The 18,946-nt window shown below is 56.2% G+C and overlaps 2 protein-coding genes across 3 annotated transcripts; one reads left to right on the forward strand and one right to left on the reverse strand.

The window, feature by feature from the left end:
- The first annotated feature begins 17 nt into the window (after positions 1-17).
- On the forward strand, positions 18-13,451 carry TK1 (thymidine kinase 1). The gene is made up of 7 exons (XM_019981595.2): positions 18-193; positions 307-338; positions 1,385-1,495; positions 4,358-4,451; positions 11,753-11,842; positions 12,138-12,257; positions 12,503-13,451. Exons 1-7 carry the CDS (start codon positions 44-46, stop codon positions 12,704-12,706), a joined length of 801 nt encoding a protein of 266 aa, XP_019837154.1. The 5' UTR covers positions 18-43; the 3' UTR covers positions 12,707-13,451.
- Positions 13,452-14,467: 1,016 nt separating this feature from the next.
- SYNGR2 (synaptogyrin 2) lies at positions 14,468-18,290 on the reverse strand. 2 transcript variants are annotated; one of them, XM_070774002.1, is made up of 4 exons: positions 18,135-18,289; positions 16,051-16,288; positions 15,565-15,704; positions 15,051-15,474 (listed from the first exon to the last, which is right to left on the reverse strand). In XM_070774002.1, exons 1-4 carry the CDS (start codon positions 18,231-18,233, stop codon positions 15,277-15,279), a joined length of 675 nt encoding a protein of 224 aa, XP_070630103.1. In that variant the 5' UTR covers positions 18,234-18,289; the 3' UTR covers positions 15,051-15,276. The 2 variants fall into 2 exon arrangements, with proteins under 2 accessions (XP_070630104.1, XP_070630103.1); XM_070774003.1 differs by lacking the exon at positions 15,565-15,704 and having other exon boundaries at positions 14,468-15,474; positions 18,135-18,290.
- Between the last annotated feature and the right edge of the window lie 656 nt (positions 18,291-18,946).

Genomic DNA, 18,946 nt, shown 5'->3' on the forward strand with positions numbered 1-18,946 from the left:
GATGGCGGCCCCGGCTTCCGATTGGCCTGCTCGCCGGGATAACATGCCCTGCGCGGGAACCGGCGGGAGCCTGCAAGGCGGCGGCAGCGGCGCAGAGTGCCTGGTTTGCCAGCTCCCTGAAGGTGCCATGAGCTGCATCAACCTGCCCAACGTGCTGCCAGGCTCCCCCAGCAAGACCCGGGGGCAGATCCAGGTGCGGGCGCCGGGGAGGGGTCGGGGTCAGGGTCGGAGTCGTGACTGGTAGCGGGGAGGTCCCTGGATATCCATGCGCCCCGGGGCCCGAAGTGACCTCTCCTTTTCTCCTAGGTGATTCTCGGACCCATGTTCTCAGGAAAAAGGTAATGGCCTTGCGGGACGGGGGTGGCCCAGGACCTCCTCCCCTGCTTCCCTGCTCCTCCTCCAGCCCCCCCGGGACGCCATCCACCGCTGACGCCCCCCACCCCGCCCCGAACCTGCGGCCCCTCTCAGAACACTGGCCCCCCCAGAACATCTCCCGCTGTCCGACCCCCGCTTTCCCGCCCAGAACGTCTCTCCTCCGTGGAATACCTCGCGGAGGAGGCGCTCCTCCCATTTCCGTCAGACCCTCCTCCGCTTGGGGCCTTGCAACCACCCATCCTTCCGGGAGCTGGTCGTCGTTAAGCCCCTTTAAAGCCCCACCTGAAGGGCGTGTGCACGGTGGCCGGGCCCTGAGCGCCCTGCGGTGTTTGTCGCTTCCTTCCAGTGTGACTGTTTCCTTAGACGGCCCAGGAAGGTAGTCACTCTGAACACTGCAGAGTCAAGCCACTGGCAACTTTGCTTCCTTGAAGTGATAGACCGAATCCCAGACCGAGGTGGCGCCAGCGAGCTCCCAGTAACTCCCCTGACCCCTTCCTATATGGCCCTGGGGGAGAGCCCTCCAGCTCAAAGCCCTTGCCCACGATGGTGAGGCTCAGGGTGGGCTCATGGACACAGACTCGATGCTCTCCTTGTTGCACCAAAAAGTTCTGTTAGTTCAGGTTAGGTGAAGAACTGTGGGGTGAGATGATTTTGGAATGGAATCTGGACCCCTCTCCCCTGCATGTGGTCTTTTCCTTTGCCCACACCACCTGTGCTCCTAACAGAATCACTCCTCCAGCCCTTCCCTGGACCACCTGAGGGCTCCTCCTTGACACCCTCCCGGTAGAGAATGACTTCCTGCCCAGACATGCTCCTCCTTCCTGGGTCTAGACTGAAACTCTGTGCTGGGGCCCTCTCTGTCCTCACAGGTCTTTCCCACACCCTGCCCTGCAACCTTCCCCTCCATGGGTGGGACTCAGGCTGTAGACCCCCAGAAGGCGGTGGGGAACCCAGCTTGAGCTGATGGGGTCTTCCTCGCCCACATTAACGCTTGGGCCTTACCTTGCAGTACTGAGCTGATGAGACGGGTCCGTCGCTTCCAGGTTGCCCAGTACAAGTGCCTGGTGATCAAATATGCCAAAGACACGCGTTACAGCAGCCTCTTCTCCACACATGACCGGTCAGTCCCTACCTCTTCCATCCTGTCCCCACACCTTTTGTGAGAAGCCCGGTGTAAATTCACAGAACATACTGTCAGAGTTCTTTAGAGTGGATGGTTAATAATGCTGATGCCTGACAAGGAACCGTTTAAATCTGCAAACTTTCCTAGTTGCTTGGCATGGTACCCTACAACTTGGCCTTTCTTGGGACTCTAGCCCAGTGGTTCTTAACCCAGTGGAGGTGATTTTGCCTTCTAGAGTCTATTTGTAATGTCTGGAGATCTTTTTAATTTTTAACCACAGGAGGAGATAAGGGCATGATGGCAACTAGTCGGTAGAGGAATACCACTAAACATTCTATGATGCATAGACCGCCTCATGACAAAGAATGATCCAGCCCCAAATGTCAGTAGTATCTGACTAAGGATACTACTCTTGACCTCCTGCTCTTGACCTCCATGGAGGATGCAGGCTGGTTTTGTTGGCTGCAGAGTGAATTTTATTTAAATTTGTAGTTGGCTTGTCCTCGACTTCCCGTCATCTCGTGGCCTTCGAGCATCCCCCTTTTACGTCTATCTGCCTGCGCCCTGTGGACATTTCAGTCCACTGCCTGAGGTTGGAGGTGAAATTTAGTACCATTCCTGCCATTCCGTGCAGCAGACTGGGGCCTCATACTTTGGAGCCTGAGACACTGTTGTTGTCTTCCAGACTTGTCCACATGAGCCCCCAGCAGCAAGGCCATGCTGTGAGTGGTTTCAGGGTGGGAGCTTTTTTTTTTTTCTTTTTAAAGTAAGAGGTGGATTTATTTAGAGAGAAACATACACCACAGACAGAGTGTGGCCCATCTCAGAAGGAGAGAGTGGCCTCAACATACGGCATGGTTAGTTTTTACAGGCTGGGTGATTTCATAGGCTAACGAGTGGGGTTCTGAAGGCGGGCAGGTGCTGAGGCTTAGAGGGCCCTGGACTCCGAGTTAAGTTAAACATTGAGTGACATTTCCCTGACCTGCTGTCTGTTGCAGGCAGGTCATTTACATCTCCAAATTTGCCTTCTCATCCCTAAAACATAGGCCTCCGCCGCATGGGACTCGGGGAGCATCAGGGGAGGACAGTGAGGCAGTAGAGGCAACACTGCAGCAAACAGAAGGGCAGCTTCTGGAGTCTGTTAAATGGCGTGAAATCCGAGCCCTGCCCCAGGGTCACAAACCCTTTCTGACATGGGCTCTAGAGGCCTGGACAAGCCCCAGCAGAGGCCGAGCGCTTGGCAGGGTGACAAAGCTCCAGAGACGCTGCTCTTGCTAGAGATGGAACCAGCTTACTGCCTTGCCTGCTCTCTGGTTTTCTTTATTTGGGGAAGGGTGGGGGGTTTAAAATGCAGGAAGTAGTTTCACACTCTTCCCAGAGCTTGAAGCAGGATGACCGTAAAGTAACTGTAAGATAATCACTATGGCATCGTTTTAAAAGTGAAGTAAAAGTTGCTCAGTCGTGTCCAACTCTTTGCCACCCCTCTGTCCGTGGGAGTTTTCCCGGCAAGAATACTGGAGTGGGTTGCCAGGGATTGAACCCAGGTCTCCTGCCTTGCAGGCAGATTCTTTATGGTCTGAGCCACTCTAGCTGTAAACTGCAGAACCTTCAGGAAGCTCCTAGCCCCTTGCAAGGCTAGTTCAGAGGAGCAGGCAGAAATGGAGACAGGAGAAAATAACATTGTAGAAAAACAGAAACTTTTTAAAAAGAAGACAAAGAACTAGCTTTCCTTTTCCAGAAGGCCTGGCTGTGGGGGCAGGGCAGGATTCACTGAGTCATTTAATGCACTGGAACATTCCCACATGCTGCCTTTCGCTTTCATACTCTGCTGGGTGGGAATCTGCCTTTAGGACATACGAGGCAGCAGCATGAATGTGGATTTGAATGCCGACTCTGCCTGTTAATAGCTCTATGGTCTGTTAGAAATCCTGTGATCAGCCAGAGGAGTCCACAGGAGGGAATTCTAGGTCACTGCCCTGCTGATTGGTGTTCCCAGCTTATCTCTGCCAGCGCACGGGCCTGCAAGTCTTAGATTCTGGTGCTAATGGTCTACCCAGGGCCATGGTAAGACTTTCATGGGCCCCTTCCTCTATCAGAAGAAAAAAATTATACTCTATGAGTACATTGCTAGAAAGACAAAAATAATTCAGACAGAGTCACATTCTGGTTTTTTAAAAAATAATTTTATTGATTTATTTTTATTTTTTGGGGCTGGATCTCCCGTGCTGTTCAGGTTTTTCTCTAGGTGAGGCGAGCGAGGGCTACTGGAGTTGCGGTGAGCAGGCTTTTCACTGGGGTGGCTTCTCTTGGGCACACGGGCTCCAGTCGCTGTAGCTCTTGGCTCTAGAGCACAGGCTTAGTAGCTGTGGCGCCTGGGCTTCCTTGCTGTGCAGCGAGCGGGATCCAGGATCAGAGCTTGAACCTGTGCCTCCTCCACTGGCAGGCAGACTCTTTACCACTGAGCCACCAGGGAAGCCCCTTATTCTGATTTTTAAAAGAATTTAAAACATTTCATTCATCCCCAAAGCGTCATGGGCCCTGGACACTGTAGCTCATGAATTAACCCCTTCTGTGTCCCGGCCCCTCCCCTCCCCTTACACACACAGCAGAGAAGAGCTTGGCATCCAGGTTGACCTTTACATTGGGCATGGCTAATTTCCAGTCCAAAGCATAAAGTGAAATAGCTCATGTTGAATAGCTGGTTTTCTGAAGAAAGACCTTTACTATCCTTCCCAGATGCCTTCCCACGGGCACTAACTTCTCAAAGCTCTGGGCAGATGGCTTGACCTGCTTTGCAAGGAAGGGGTGGTCGTGAGGGCGCTCCCCTGCCTTGCCCACACTCTGGCTTTCTGTCCCCAGGAACACCATGGAGGCCCTGCCAGCCTGTCTGCTCCGGGACGTGATCCAGGATGCGCAGAGGGTGGCTGTCATAGGCATCGACGAAGGGCAGTTTGTAAGTTGACTTGTCCTGACATTGCTCTTCCTGTGAACCCCTTAAGTCCCCCTTTTTCCTCTGCTGGTTTGGAGGTTATTGGTTCTATTCTGATCTTTAAGTAGGTAAATATTGTTAAGTTAATTTGCTTTAACTAGTATCTGAAAACCCTTTGAATTTCCCTTACTGCTTTCTGTGTTTCTGAGTTGTTTTTTTTTTAAATATGTATTTATTTGGCTGCTTGGGTCTCATTCAGTCTTCATTGCAGCATGGGGGATCTGGCTTCCTGACCAGGGATCAAACCTGGGCCCCCTTCATTAGGAGCACAGACTCTTGGCCACTGGACCACCAGGAAATTCCCCTCCGTGTTACCGTTACATGGAATTTATTGTACCTTTAAAAAAAAAAATTTACAATGAACAAAAAAGTTTGATTTCTCAATACCAGAAGGAAGGGTTTGGTTTGGTTTGGCTCATTGATACTTCTTGCTTGTTTTTTTTGTTTGTTTGTTTGTTTTTATTCATTTGGCGGTGCCACGTCTTAGTTGCGGCATGTGGGATCTAGTTTCCTGACCAGGGACTGAACCCTGCGTTGGGAGCATAGAGTCTTAGCCGCTGGACCACTGGGGAAGTCCCTCTTGCTTGTTCTTTATGGGTTTATTTTTCCTCCTGCTGAAATACACCCTTTAGTAGTTCTTACAGCCAGGCTGTGTCGGTGGGAAGCTCTCCATCTTGATGTGAAGATGGCTTTGTTTTGTTTTCTAGTTAGCGGGTTGCACGTGGCCAGTGTTTCCCCTTGCTGCTTTGGAAAAGCCGCAGACGCGTGCCTTAGAGCTCAGGAGAAGGCCTCTCTGATCCCTTTCCTGGGCAGGGAGCCCGTCTATTCTCTCTCAGAGCAGTGTGGTCCAGGGGGGTCTTCTTTTTATTTATCCTGTTTTATACTGGCTGTGGCTTATTTAACAGTCTGCCCTTGGGGTTTTTGTTTGTTTCTGCTGTATTGGAGTACAGTCGATTGACAGTGAATTAGTTTCAAGCGTACAGCAAAGTGAATCAGTTATACGTATACACACATCCACTCTCTGTTATTGGTTCTTTTTCCATATGGGCGTTACAGAATATTGAGTGGAGTTCCCTGTGCTATGCAGTAGGTCCTCATTAGTTATCTGTTTTATATATAGTAGTGTGTGTATGTCAACCCCAATCTCCTAATTTATCCTCGCCCACCTCATGCCCCTGGTAACCATAAATTTGTTTTCTACATCTGTGACTCTGTTTTTGTTTTGTAAAAAAGTTCATTTGTACCTTTTTTTTAGACTTCACATATAAGTGATATTATATGATATCTTTCTCTGACTCACTCCAGGTCCGTTCATGTTGCGGCAAGTGGCATTATTTCGTTCTTTTTTAATGGCTGAGTAGTATTCCATTGTATATATGTACTGCATCTTTTTTATCCATTCATCTGTTGATGGACATTTAGATACCCTTGTTTAAGAATCAAGCATCAATTCTGTTCCTTCTGTTGTCTTTCTGGAAACCTCTTTTTAAAGTCGTCTCCAGCTCACTCTGCATCCGGGTCATTAGGAGCGTGCTCTCTGGCTGAGCGTGTGGGTTGTCTCTTGTGATCTTAGTTTCTCTCCAGCGTTTTTGCAGTGTTTTATTTCTTCAAATGTGTCTTGAATGGATGAAACTAAAACTTCCGAGGGACTTTACTTCAATCCCCCACCTCCACCCATTACGTTAGGGTAATGTGGCTCCTGTGACAAATAAACCCTAATTTTCAGTAGCTTACCATGAAAGAAAGGTATTCCAAGTCATCAGTGGTGGGATGGCCTGCCAACGAGGCCCCTGTATTCACATGTGACTTCCAAGATCAGTCCAGGTGGCTGCATGCTGACGGTAGAGAGGAGACAACCCAGAGGTCCCTAGAACCCAGTGGGTCCCTGGGTGGTTTCCATATGCCAGGGTCCGCACGTGTGCCTTGCCTCTGCTGCCTTCTCACCACTGGAGTTTTGGCATACGGTTCCCTTATCTGTGGACTTCCCTGGTGGCTCAGAGGTTAAAGCGTCTACCTGCAATGCGGGAGACCTGGGTTCAATCCCTGGGTCAGGAAGATCCCCTGGAGAAGGAAATGGCAACCCACTCCAGTTTTCTTGCCTGGAGAACCCCATGGACAGAGGAGCCTGGTGGGCTACAGCCCACGGGGTCGCAAAGAGTCGACATGACTGAGCGACTTCACTTCACTCCCTTATCTGTGCATTTGGTCCAGTGCTGTGCCCTGGAGGAAGAGGAAATAGAAAATTAAGGAAATACTTTTCTTTGTTAGGTGAGTGGTTGGCAATCTGCCTGCCCTGCCTTCCAGGTCCCAGGGCAGGGTGGAGCCAGTGGCTCAGGCTGTAATGGGCTGTAATGTCCTCCAGGGATGTCTCAGGCTCTGTTATGGTGATCACAGCTCCATGCTTCCCTCCCACCTGAGACTGGGGATCCTCTATCCCCACACTGGGTGTATCTTTCGGTGTGTGCCCTCTGGAGATGGACTGCTGGCTGCCCGGACCTGCTCCGGGAGCCAGGCTGCATCCGTCTATTCACCCACCTTGTTGTGACCACTCTATCTCTGACCTCAGAGATGGTCAGCTTGCTTCTGAACACAGCTGTGTCGTAGCTGGCCTCTCCATGCACACACACACGTACACTTAGGTTTTCTTTTGTGGCTTCATGGTGGAGGGACTTGGGGTAAGAGGGGCTTCAGGGGAGAACAGGGCTGCAGCTCTTCCCTTTCTCTCCTAGACTCTGAGCTCCAGAAGGCTCTGGGGAGCCTGGGTCAGTTTTGGGGGGTGGCTCTCAGAACAAGGAATGAGAGCTTTGGGGAAGCTCTCCCATCCTTCAGGCCCGGTGTGTGCCCGCTAACCACTCTGCTCCCTGGCTGTAGGTAAAGCGTCTTCTCAGGGCTGAGCTGGACACCCTGGCAGGGACCTTCCTCTTCTGACACCTCCTTGGTTGAGAGCCAAGTGCCCTGGTTCGGGAGCTGGTGGGCCACTGGACCCCCAGTTCTGTTCTGTTTCTATGGCTGCTTCCTCTCTGGCCAGCAAGTCACAGTTGAGTTTCCATCACAAGTATTTATTAAACGCCCTATAGAAACATCGCCAGTCTTCTGTTCGATCCTCACCCCTGTGGGTCTTGCTTAGCAAGAAGTCTGGAGGCTGCCTCTCTACGTGGGGCCGGACAAAAGGACTGCCCCTTCCTTCCTTCATCCTTCCTGTGCAGACGAGGTGTCAGGGAGGGGTGTGTCTGAAGTCCCCAGGCTACCAGCTGAGGGTGCAGTGATAGCTGGGCAGCTGGCTCCTGGGCACGCCAGCCTCACGGGGTCACCCTGAGTGCCCGTCTTATCTCTGTTTTACCACAAGTACGAAGGGGGCTCATCTGGGAAAAGTCAGGAAGGGCTATATCTAAGAAGAAAGTCCATAACTGACTACTAATGTCTTCTGTCCAGAGACCACCAGGAATAGCCCCAGAACTGAACAACTGGGGATTGTAGTTGCAGGGAGACACTGGCATGAGAACTGGGGGGTGTGGGTGAGGGCTTGGTTATTAGGAAATGGGGGCGGTGTCAGGTCATTCCTGGGAGGGTTTTGGAGGCCGGTTTGGCTCTTGATTTGGTGTCCCTGGAAGAGCGATGATTCTGACCAGCATCTTAAACGTCACCTGTAGGGAGGGTGGACCAGGAGGCCGAAGCAGCAGGGGTCACTCCTTTAGCCAGGAGGGGGGACATTTGGTACCCCATAGCCTAGGTGATGCTTACTTACGATCTGTCCGTGCTCAGACATGCTTAGGGAGGGGTCTGGTTTGTTTGTTTTGACCATGCCACACAACGTGTGGGATCTTAGTTCCTGGACTAGGGATTGAACCTGGGTCTACGGGAGTGAGAGCTCTGAATCCTAACCACTGGACCCCCAGGGTATTCCCTAGAAGGGGTCTGGTTTTGCCCTGTGTGACCGGGCCAGAAGCTCATGAAATTAACTCTATGAAATTAGTTGTATGAAATTAATTCTGTTCAGCACAGCAACCCCAAGGCCCACTGTGAGCTCAGGCAGCTCCTGCCGCTGGCCTGCCCTTCTCTTTCGCTGCCCAGAAAAACAAAACAAAAATCACAGAACATTTTGTCTGTATCCTTCTAGTCTCCGTACATATATATCTATTTATAGATTGGGTTCATATCACGTGTTGTGACCATCTTTCCACATCAACAGACACCTATCCTTGTGAATGTACCGTGTCTTGCATGACCCGGCCCCTTGGGTATGGCACTTAAAGGCTGTGATGGACGTGTGGGTGGACATTGGGCTGTCATCTGGTGTATTGGGGTTTATCTGGTGTATTGGAATCACTGGCCAAGGGGTCGGGTTTGTTCATGCAGTGTTTTCTGAGCTTGAGCCGTATGGCGGCAGTGTTCTAGGTGTTGGGGGTACAGCCAGGGTCTCGCCCTTGCGCTTCCATTCTAGCTGGGGGAAAGAGATATGTAAAAGTTTTGGCAACTAGGGAAGAGAAAAGCCATGTGAGTAGGTGGAGCCCCGGTGGGGATCATGCTTTATGAGGACGGTCAGAAAGGGGCTGGAAGGAAAGTGGGGTGAAGTTCCCAGGCAGGAGTGTGCTCCAGATCAGGGGCTTTGGCCTGGTCAGCAGGAAGGACTTCAGTGTTCACCCTGGGAGAGCCTGGAAGCCACCCAGGACAGTCCTCTGCTGTAGGGGCATGGATGGCTTGCAGGAGGGGGGCGGGGACTGCCGGGTCTGCAGACGTCCCCCGTGGAGGGCAGGCGGCGGTGGCTGCGCACACATATTCTATTCTGACTGCCTTTCTCTTTTCTTACTGGGTGGCTGACGTTGTCCCTGTTTTCTCCTTTTGTAAAGAGCCTCCTCTTGGTTTGTCTTTCCTCTGGGTCATGTGATATAGCCAGCGCCACTTTGTTACATGCTGTAAATATTTCTTCCTGGTTTATTTGCCTCTGTATTTGGTCTGGGCATCTCATTTAGTCTTTACCATTCGTGGTGGAGCGGCTGAATCCTTCACTGTCACATCCTTCGCCCTGTCCCCTCCTGTGGTCTCTGCAACCATCAACGCCAGCCGGGCTGCTAGGAAGCGAGGTCTCCGCCTGGGCAGGGCCGGGGTGCTTCCGTCGAGCATCACGAGGCTGCGACCACTGGGCAACATGACGACAAGGGCGGATCTCCTTCCTGGCTGCCTGACCTCCGCTTCCACCGCTTTCGGTCCTCCCCGCCCCCATCATACCTTGTTCAGGAAGCGGCTCTCGGCAGGTCAGCCCTGGTGCTGGGTGAGCAGATGAACCACACGGACAGGCTTGTCACTGTCAAGAAACCCTACCTGTTGCTTTTCTTGCTGGATCCCCTGTGGTGATCATTTTTGTCTCCCAAGAAAATTCTGCGTTGGCTAGGTCCTCTGAAGCCCCGCTTTAAATGTAACTTGTACTGGGGTCTTTGGCTGCTGTAACATGCACTGCAGACCAGGTGGTTTAAACCACAGACATTCATTTTCTATAGCTCTGGAGGCTGGGAGCCCAAGATCAAGGTGTGGGCAGGGCAGGTTCCCCCAAGGCCGTGAGGGAGAGTCTGTCCCAGGCCGGTCCCCTCGGCGTGCAGGTGGCCATCTGCTCCCTGCCTCTTCACATTCGTCTGCTCCTCTGTCTGTCCCTGGGTCCACATTTCCCCTTTTTTCGAGGACACCATTCCTACTGGAGTGAAGCCCACCCTACACACCTGCTTTAACTGGATGACCTCTGCAAAGACCTTCTGTCCAAATAAGGTCACATTCTGAGGTATTGGGGGTCAGGGTTTCAGCATAAGGATTGGGGGGGTGGGAGGGTTCCCAAGTCAGCCCGTAACATAACCTAAAAAAATGAGTGGCGATAGAAACAAACGGCAGTAACGTGGTTGGTTACCAGTGGGCCTTCGGGGATGCTGCAGACAACCTGGGCAGCTCTGACTGTACCTTGGATCATTCAGGACCCCCTTCTGGGGGCCCCGGGTTCAGTGTTTGGGCAGAGAGTGGGATGGCATGTGAGCAGGGCACAAAGTTCAGGTGGAAGAACTAAGCTCTCTGACCGCGGGCATCACTGTAGCAGGCAGGATGGAGGACCCCTCGCGGTCCCCAAACCCTGGTGTGGAGGGACCATGACTGGACAGGGAGGGTAGGATGAAGAAGGTGCTCCTTCCAGGGTGGTTCTGCTCTCCACCTTCCCCGTGGATTTCTGGCAGTGTCTAGAAACGGTTTTGTTTGTGACAACAGGGATCGGGGTGGGGGGCACTGGCTGACAGGTCCTTGCAGGCTGGGGGCTGCATTTCTGTGACCTGTGACATGTCCTTTAGAGAAAAGGAGGGGCCTCACCTGGAGCCAGGCTGGAGCCTAGGGGTGGGAGGTGCCATTTACATAGTGCAGGCTCGGCAAACCCTGCAGAGGGCAGTCAGATCTGGCTTTGGTGGATCCCGCTGGAACTGGTTTGGGTTCTCCAAGCCCTGTCCTGGTCCTCATCTGGGTGAGCCCTCGGGTCTTGTAACTACACACCTCCACAAGTAGCTTGGAGAGAGACCCTCTGCCCAAACACTGGAACTCCCCACTTCACCCAACCCACAGACCAGATAGATGATTGACCAGTGAAAGGTCACAAAAAGATTCGTTTAAGTAGTGGCCCCTTGGGCCACTTGAAATGAAATTTTATTTACCAAGTAAGGACTTTCCGCAGGTGGTGTGTTGAGCCATCCTGCTCTGTAAGTGGCCAGTGGAACTCCTGCCCCTTCTCCAGGCATCACATGGTACATTATGTTTAAAAGAAGAAAATAAAAGCAAACACACAGAGCCTGCCTCTCAGCCAAATAGCATATGTAATAAATTATTTGTGTGTCCTTAATCCTTAAACATCACCAGGGGCCTTCCTTGCCTTTTCCTGGGCTCAGGAACGTGAAGTCATTGCCAGTGTCACAGCCAATGGAGAACCTGGTTCAAGCCCGAGGCAGCGTCAGATCTGAGCTTTGGTCCACTGCAGTGGCAGACAGCCTCTCCACCTGGGTTGCATCACCCTGGTGGCAGGTCCAGGCGCCTAGCCTGGAGTGCGGCCTGGCTCTGCTGTGGAAAGTTGGTGCCATGGGGGAGCAAGTTGGGAAGCTGTGGGTGGGAGAGCTGGGGTGGCCCTGTTCTCAGCTCCACCTGGATGCGGGTAGTGGAGCTTCTGGGCCTGGCAGCGTGTCCGCAGCTCCCGGAAGCTGCTGCCCAGGGCAGAAGCTCACTCCTCCTCCTCCTCTCACCCTTTCCTCCAGTTCCCTGACATTGTGGAGTTCTGCGAGAACATGGCCAACTCGGGGAAGACTGTCATTGTGGCTGCGCTGGATGGGACCTTTCAGAGGAAGGTGAAGTGTCTGGTCCAGGTCTTAGGGTGGGTCCGGGGACCGAGGGGCCTGGGCAGTGCACAGAAATGGACAGCCCAGCGTGCCCTGGATGCCCACACCATGCCCAAGCCCAGGCACTCGGGCCAGCCAGTCCCAGCTCCCTGGGGTGCCCCGACTCCACCCGCCTAGGGCAGGTGCTCTGGGGGAAGGCGAGGTCCAGGCTTAGTTTCCTGGCTTCAGGGCTGTGAGTCAGGGTCTCCAGGAAAAGCCCACCCGGCGAAATGAGCGTGCACTCGTCTTTCTGTGGATTGTACAGGCTTTTGGGACCATCCTGAACCTGGTGCCCCTGGCAGAGAGCGTGGTCAAGCTGACGGCAGTGTGCATGGAGTGCTTCCGAGAGGCCGCCTACACCAAGAGGCTGGGCGTGGAGAAGGAGGTAGCTACTCCCTGCCTTCTCCCAGGGGTGGGGCGCCTACACCTAGAGGCTGGGTGTGGAGGAGGAGGTAGCTGCCCCCTGCCTTCTCCAAGGGATGGGTGGGTGGGGGGCAGGCAGGGGCGCCTACACCAAGAGGCTGGGTGTGGAGAAGGAAGTAGCCGCCCTCTGCCTTCTCCCAAGGGCGAGGGATGGGGCGCTGCGCCCCCCACCCCGCTCAATCCAGGCGCTTCCTGTCGCACGGTCAGGTCGAGGTCATTGGAGGAGCAGACAAGTACCACTCCGTGTGCCGCCTATGCTACTTCAAGAAGGCCTCGGGTCAGCCCGCCGTGCTGGACAGCGAAGAGAATAAGGAGAACTGCCCGATGACGCTGGGAAAGCCCGCGGAGGCCCCAGGAGTCCGGAAGCTGTTTGCCACTCATCAGATCTGGCAGTGCAGCCAGGCCAACTGAGGTCCTGGCCCCTCCCCATGGCAGGCGCTCACCCACCACCTGCTCCCCCCAACTCGCCCGCTGTCGCCCCCTGGCGGATGCCCGAGAGCTGCCCAGCCTTCTTGGAGGAGGAAGTGGTGGGGGAGGGGCATGGGGGGAGGTGGAGGTTTCACCACCAGCAGTCCCTGCTGCTGTGCCCTTTCCCAGGCCAAGGAGGCGGCTGGTGGTCTGCACTGCACACTTCCCTCCTCGCCTGCCCACCAGCTTTTCTCAGTTCCCATCCCAGCTGCGGGGCGATCACAGTCTCCCGAGGCCGGAGCTGGCCGCCCTGCAGGGCGGGATCTGGCCGCTGCAGCCATCCCTCTTGGGGTGAGGCCAAGCCACAAGCTGCTGTGACATCGGCGTCGCCGGCTTCTTCCCAGTTTGTGGCATTTGCTGTTGAGTTTCTGTTCTCACTGGGAAGTCCATACCCCAGCACCTCTGGCTCAGCGTGGGCCTCCTCCCACGCAAAGACTTGGTCCCTCTGCCTGGGACAGGGCTCCCGGCTGCCCCTGGGGATGGCTGGACTTATTCTTATTTCCTTTTGGGCTGAAAGCCCTTCCTGATCTGGCGATCATTTTCTCCGGAATTACAGCTTCTTCCACGTGGGTGGCACTCACCCTGCTCTGGGGCTCAGCTCCCATGGGCTTGTCTTCTAAGGAGGTGGGGGCTGTGTGTGTGTGTGGAACTGATAACTAATATTAAAATTTATTGGTTGGTAAAAGCATATTTCTCTTTTAACTGTCTGGGATTCCCCGGGTCTCACTATAGACAACCTCTGACATGATTCAGGTATGGGGATTTCCTTTCAAATCTTTTTCTAGTACTCCTGACCCCTTAACCACAAATCTTTTTTTTAACTGAGAGATGAGCATCAAGTATTCTAAGAGGCACGTTTGCCTGTTCTTCTGTCTGGGAGGGTTTCAGGTCAAGATGAGTGGATGCAGGAGCCTGGGGCTTGGTTGGAAAAGATGAAGCCTTGGTTTGTGCTGCCAGCTGGGGCTGTGAGGTCAGGTTTTATTTTGTGAAACAGACACTTGACAATTCAGGAGCCAGGAAGACCAGCTCTGCCGTGCCTTGGGAAACGGGCAGTGGGCAGCTTATGGGAGGGTGGGGTGGGCCTGGGCTGTGGGTGTGCCCCATGCAGAGGGGGTCCCAGTTCCCCACCCTTACCCTAGCTTCTCCCTCCCACTGGCTTGGTTACAGAGGTGCAGTACCACAGTCAGACCATAATCCCCAAACCCTGTTAGTTTTTACTCGGGGTTTTGAAACTATTGGGGCCCTCTTTTGACAGCTCCCTCTCACTGTTGGAAAGGGGAAGTCCAGAGTTGCCTCGGGGGCCCTAGCCTCCTGCCTGAGCGGAGCTCATTCCCAGGCATGGGCTGGGCAGTTAGGTCAGCTCCCCAAGGGTCTGAGATGGGCTGCAGGGGTTCCAAGCCCTGTCTACAGGAAGCAGAGGACCCTTGCCCCTCCAGGGGCACGCCAGGACCCTGGCAAGGCGGCCCAGAAAAGCCATGTTGTTTACAAGCTGAGCACAGTTGCTATTTTAAGATGCTGATGGAGGGCAGTGTGAGGCATGAGACCCCAGGCGGGGTGGGGGTGGGGGGAGCTGCTGGGCACAGTGGAGGGGCAGGCTGCCACAACTTAGGTTCCGTAAGGCCTCAGCTGCAGCTTGTACCTTGCACCTGTGGAATTTCTCTTCCTTCCAGCCCTAAGGAGAGGCCCCACCAATGACAATGGAGATTATGAATGAGAAAACCATTTATTCCATCTCCAGAATTAGTCTAACAGAATCCAAGGGTGCTGTGTGTCCTTCCCCCAAGGCTTTGTAATATACATTCAGAGCAGCCTGGGGGCTGTGGGTACATCCCACACCTCCTGACAGACCTGGGATATTTACATAAAGCTGGGTGTTGTCAGGCAAAGGCCCCTCTCTGCAGCCACAGGGCGGGATCAGAGACAGGGTCTCCCAAGGGTGGGCACCAGCCCTGCCCCTCGGCTGCCAGGAAGGTGACCCAGAGGCACTGGCACAGAGTGTGACCACAGGTCCAAGCGAGCAGACACTTCAGCAGTGAGCACGGCTGGCTGCCCGAAGAGCAGGCAGGGGGCTGAGGCGGAACAAACCTGAGTGAGGAGGGAAGGAGCCCCGGCCCAGTGCCTGCAGCAGGAGCGAGGAGAAGGCCCCGCAGCCTCGTCTTTGGCAGAGAACCCCAAATGGCTGCAGCCACCAGCGCCTGGACGTGGGCCCGGCTCCTGGGCTGGGGAGAAGCTAAGGCACTTGTCAAAACAGCATATTGGGCGCCTGGAGCTATTCCCGGTGGGGATGCCGGTCATTAAAAGCAACAAAAACCCTTTCCTAAAAAATGCCCTCGAGGAGTGGTGGGTGAAGCCCTTGGGGCACAGGCACTTCAGGGCTCTCTCTCCAGGCCCTGTGTCAGTTCGGACATCGAGAGGGGCCAGCGGCCCTAGGAGCCAAGCCTTGGGGGAGGAGCCGGGGAGGAGGGGAGGCCCCCAGGCACCCTCCTCCCTCCCCATACCATCCTGGCTGCAGCTCAGTACACAGGGGGCGGCTGGTAGCCCTCGGTGCTCTCGGCGTTCTGGGTGAAGGGCGGCTGCTGGTAGGTGTCCGCAGGCACGCCTGGGTAGGAGGCGTAGGCCGTGCTCGGGTCCGGAGTGGGGTCCACGTAGTTCTGGATGAATTCGTCCACTCCAGCCTTGTAGCGCTGGTAGGCCAGGAAGGCCAGCACGCACTGCAGGGAGCCCCGAGGTTTGGGTAACTCAGCCCTGCACCACCCTTCACCAGAGACACCAGGACCCTGTCCCGCCCTGGGTCCACTTACCCAGGAGAAGATGGAGAAGAAGCTGAAGGTGATGGCCGCCCGGGCTGAGTCGGCTTCTACATGCACATCGTTCTTCTTGGTGGCCGCCCACTGATTGGTGAGGAAGCAGAAGCCAACGAACCACAGGAAGGTCCAGAGAGCTGGGGCGAAGGCCAAGAGGGGAGGGTTAGCTCCACAGAGCGGCAGGAGGACAGGGGCCCCCTGGGAGCAAGAAGCCTCCAGGGCTGTAGAGGTGCTGATTCAGAAGCTGGGGTGGGGACAGGATGCCATCTCTAGGGCTCTGCTCCAAGCCCAACTCAGCTCCAGGGGGTTTCAGCAGACACTGAGAAATCCTTGTGTGCCAGCCTGACCGTGGGCGAGGTCAGGAGACCCAGGGCTGCTCCCACCCCTCCCCAGCCTGCAGTCACAGCCCCCTAGAGCTTCTGGGAACACTGCTGTTCCTGTTCACCCCAAGGTCAAGTGGAGCTGCAGCCAGCTGGCCGGTACCTGAGAAGAGCAGGTCACCGATGACCAGGTACTTTCGGTCAGTGGCATTGCTGATCTGGGGGAAGTAGATGTCGACCACAAAGAAGAAGGCCGAGGCCAGGAAGGCCAGCACCCCAATGGCGCTGCCGTAGCGGCAGGCGTCCTCGTTGCGGTTGAACACGCAGTACTGCTGCTGGGAATCGTGGGTGTTGCTGTAGCCCTCGCCGAAGATGCATGAGAACACGATCAAGGCAAAGACCTGAGCAGGAGGCAGGGGAAGGGCTGAGTGACTGCCACCCTTGTGGGCCACACCCCCAGGTGGCACACGGAGTGGGACCCTGATGGGAGGGGACACTGGCCTCCCCGATCCTGCTTTTCCCCTGCTGGAGCTTGGTGACCCAGCCCTTCCTGAACTTGGGGAGCGAGTCCCCTCCCCACTCCCTTCTCCAGACACCCGTTATAAGGGGCATGGATTCCTGGGGATTGCTGGACTGAGGACAGTGGGGAGTGCAGGGGGGTCTCCTGGGAGGTGACGGCCCACCCCGCTGTCTGCCTGGGGGATGGCTCTGCTGGACCACTCCCACTTGTAGTGAGTTTTAAGCGGGATGGCTCACAAAGTCAGAGTAACCCAAGCTTGGAGTCTCACCCCCTGATCACCACCTGCCTGTCACCTCTACAGCGCCAGCCTCTGCCTGAAAACCCAGTGATGGAGAACTCCTTCCACTTCAGGAAAACCATGCCTCTGAACTGAAACCATGTCCCCAGACTGCCAACTCCCACGGCCCCCTCCGACTCTTCCCTGCTTCAGGCTGGGCTCCCCAGTTTGGCCAGTCTTCCTCCTACGAAGAATTCTGGGCTCTTTGGCATCCTGGCCCCTGGCCTCCCAGGGAATCCCTGTTGGCTTCTGCCCATAGCTGGTCCTACCCACACAGGGCACCTCAGGTGGGTCTGCCCAGCAGGCCCGTGGACACAGCTCTGTACTCAGACCCTGGAGGCACTGGGGTAGGGGGGTCAAGAGTGTGCAGCACCCACAACCCTGGGAGGGGCTCCAGGCCCTTGGGAACAGCCTCACATCACCTGTCTCCACCTCAAACTGAAAGGCTACCGCCCAACTCAGCCATATGTGAGTCTGGACACCTGGCTCCCTCTGGGACTAGCCCAGGCCTCTCCCCCGCCTGCCCTGCCTGTCTGCACAAGGCCCTCTCAATAAGCTCCGGAGCTGGCAGTCACAAGCCCCACCCCCAGCTGGAGATGAAGCCGGAACTCTGGATGCTGGGAGCAGTGTGCCAGCCTGACTCCTGGCACTGCCATCCCGAAACATGGGCATCTGCTCCTGGGGTCAGACCCCACAGGTCAGGCAGAATGCGGATGAGGGTGTCACCAGGGCAACTCACAGGGCTCCAGCCCCAGGCAGGTGCGGTGTGGCTACCTTAGGCCCAGCCCTCTGCCTGCGCGCTTCCTAACACCTTGTCCAGCTTTGAGCTCTGGTTGTCCAAGAGCAGGGGACCTCCCACCAACCCCCTGCCCCAGTAACCTGGTGCTGGAGCGGCTCACCCAGCTCAGGCGGAGGGGCACAGACTAGGGTCACTTGACCTTGGGTGGGGAAGCAGACCCATGGGCTGCTCTTGAGTGGAAGACAGACTCTGTTTCAGGGCGGCCAGGCCTTCCCCCGCAACCCCCTGCACCCCACGTGGCTTCGGAAAGCCCCCCTCCGGATGAATTCCCCCAGGCTGGGAGTCGCGGCACGCTGGCCACCTGTCCTGGAGCCGCCTCAAACTCCTCCCATTGCCAGCAGGGCGATAGGCCTGCTCCCGGCGGCGCCTCCAGGGCCACCCGGTGCCCGGGCCGGGAGATGGGGGTGGCAGGGCCCCGGGTGGGAGGCGGCAGGGATCGGAGTGGGGGGACCGGCGGGGCCCCGGGGTGCGGGTGGTGGTGAGCGGCTGCAGGGTCCCGGGCCCCGATCGCCCGCCCCGCGCGCCGTTCCCACACCCGGGCCTCGGCCGCTGCCACCTGTCGCGCTCTCAGGCGCGCGGAGGCCCCCTCGCCCTCGCCGCCCCCGGCCTGGCGACGAAGTAGGGTCCCCGCGGCCCCGCACCCCGGCTCACCAAGCACACGGCGCGCACCACCACCTGCGGCTGCGTCAGGAAGCGTCGCAGGTCGAAGGAGCCGCCCGCCCTGGGCGCGCCGTAAGCCCCGCTCTCCATGTCGCCGCCGCCGCCACCCCGCCGCCGCCGCCGCGGACCGCCGAGGAGCCAGGCGGCCTCCCCGCCCCCGACTCGACTCCTCCCCTGGGGGCGTGGCCAGAGCCGCCCCAGGGACCGAGGGCAAAGTGCCGCCCAAGGCGAGCGGCGGTGCCGAGGCGGCCGCAGGGCCCCGACCGCCTGGCCTGGCCTGCGCTGCCAGCGACCGAAATCAGTCCAGCGGCCGCGGGCTCATTGTCCAGCCCATGTCTCGGCCGGGGTCTCGTCCCTCTGCGATGCTGGCCCGCAGAGTTGCTGGAAAGGGTTCAGAGAGTCCCTGGGAAGAGAGGGTCGCAAGGAGGGCTCGCCCCTCTGCTCCAGCCACTCTTTGCCCTTGCATCCCCGCCTCCTCCTCCAAGAAGTTCCGCTAGACGCCCGTCTGGGTCCCACCTGTCTACGGCCCAGGCTCTTATGCACTCCCTTTCTTCTCCCCTGTTCTACCCCAGCCCTGGGGCCACAGCCTGGACCCCTCCCCGCCTGGCCTGTCACTCTTTCCTCCTCTCTGGAGCTAAGCCTGCGAGGGGGTCGAGACCACAGTTCAGTTCACTTGCTTAGTCGTGTCCGACTCTTTGCGACCCCATGAACCGCAGCACACCAGGCCTCCCTATACATCACCAACTCCAGGAGTTTACTCAAACTCATGTACATTGAATCAGTGATGCCATCCAACCACCTCA

The sequence above is a fragment of the Bos indicus genome, chromosome 19 (assembly GCF_029378745.1).
Source record: "Bos indicus isolate NIAB-ARS_2022 breed Sahiwal x Tharparkar chromosome 19, NIAB-ARS_B.indTharparkar_mat_pri_1.0, whole genome shotgun sequence".
Lineage (NCBI taxonomy): Eukaryota > Metazoa > Chordata > Mammalia > Artiodactyla > Bovidae > Bos > Bos indicus.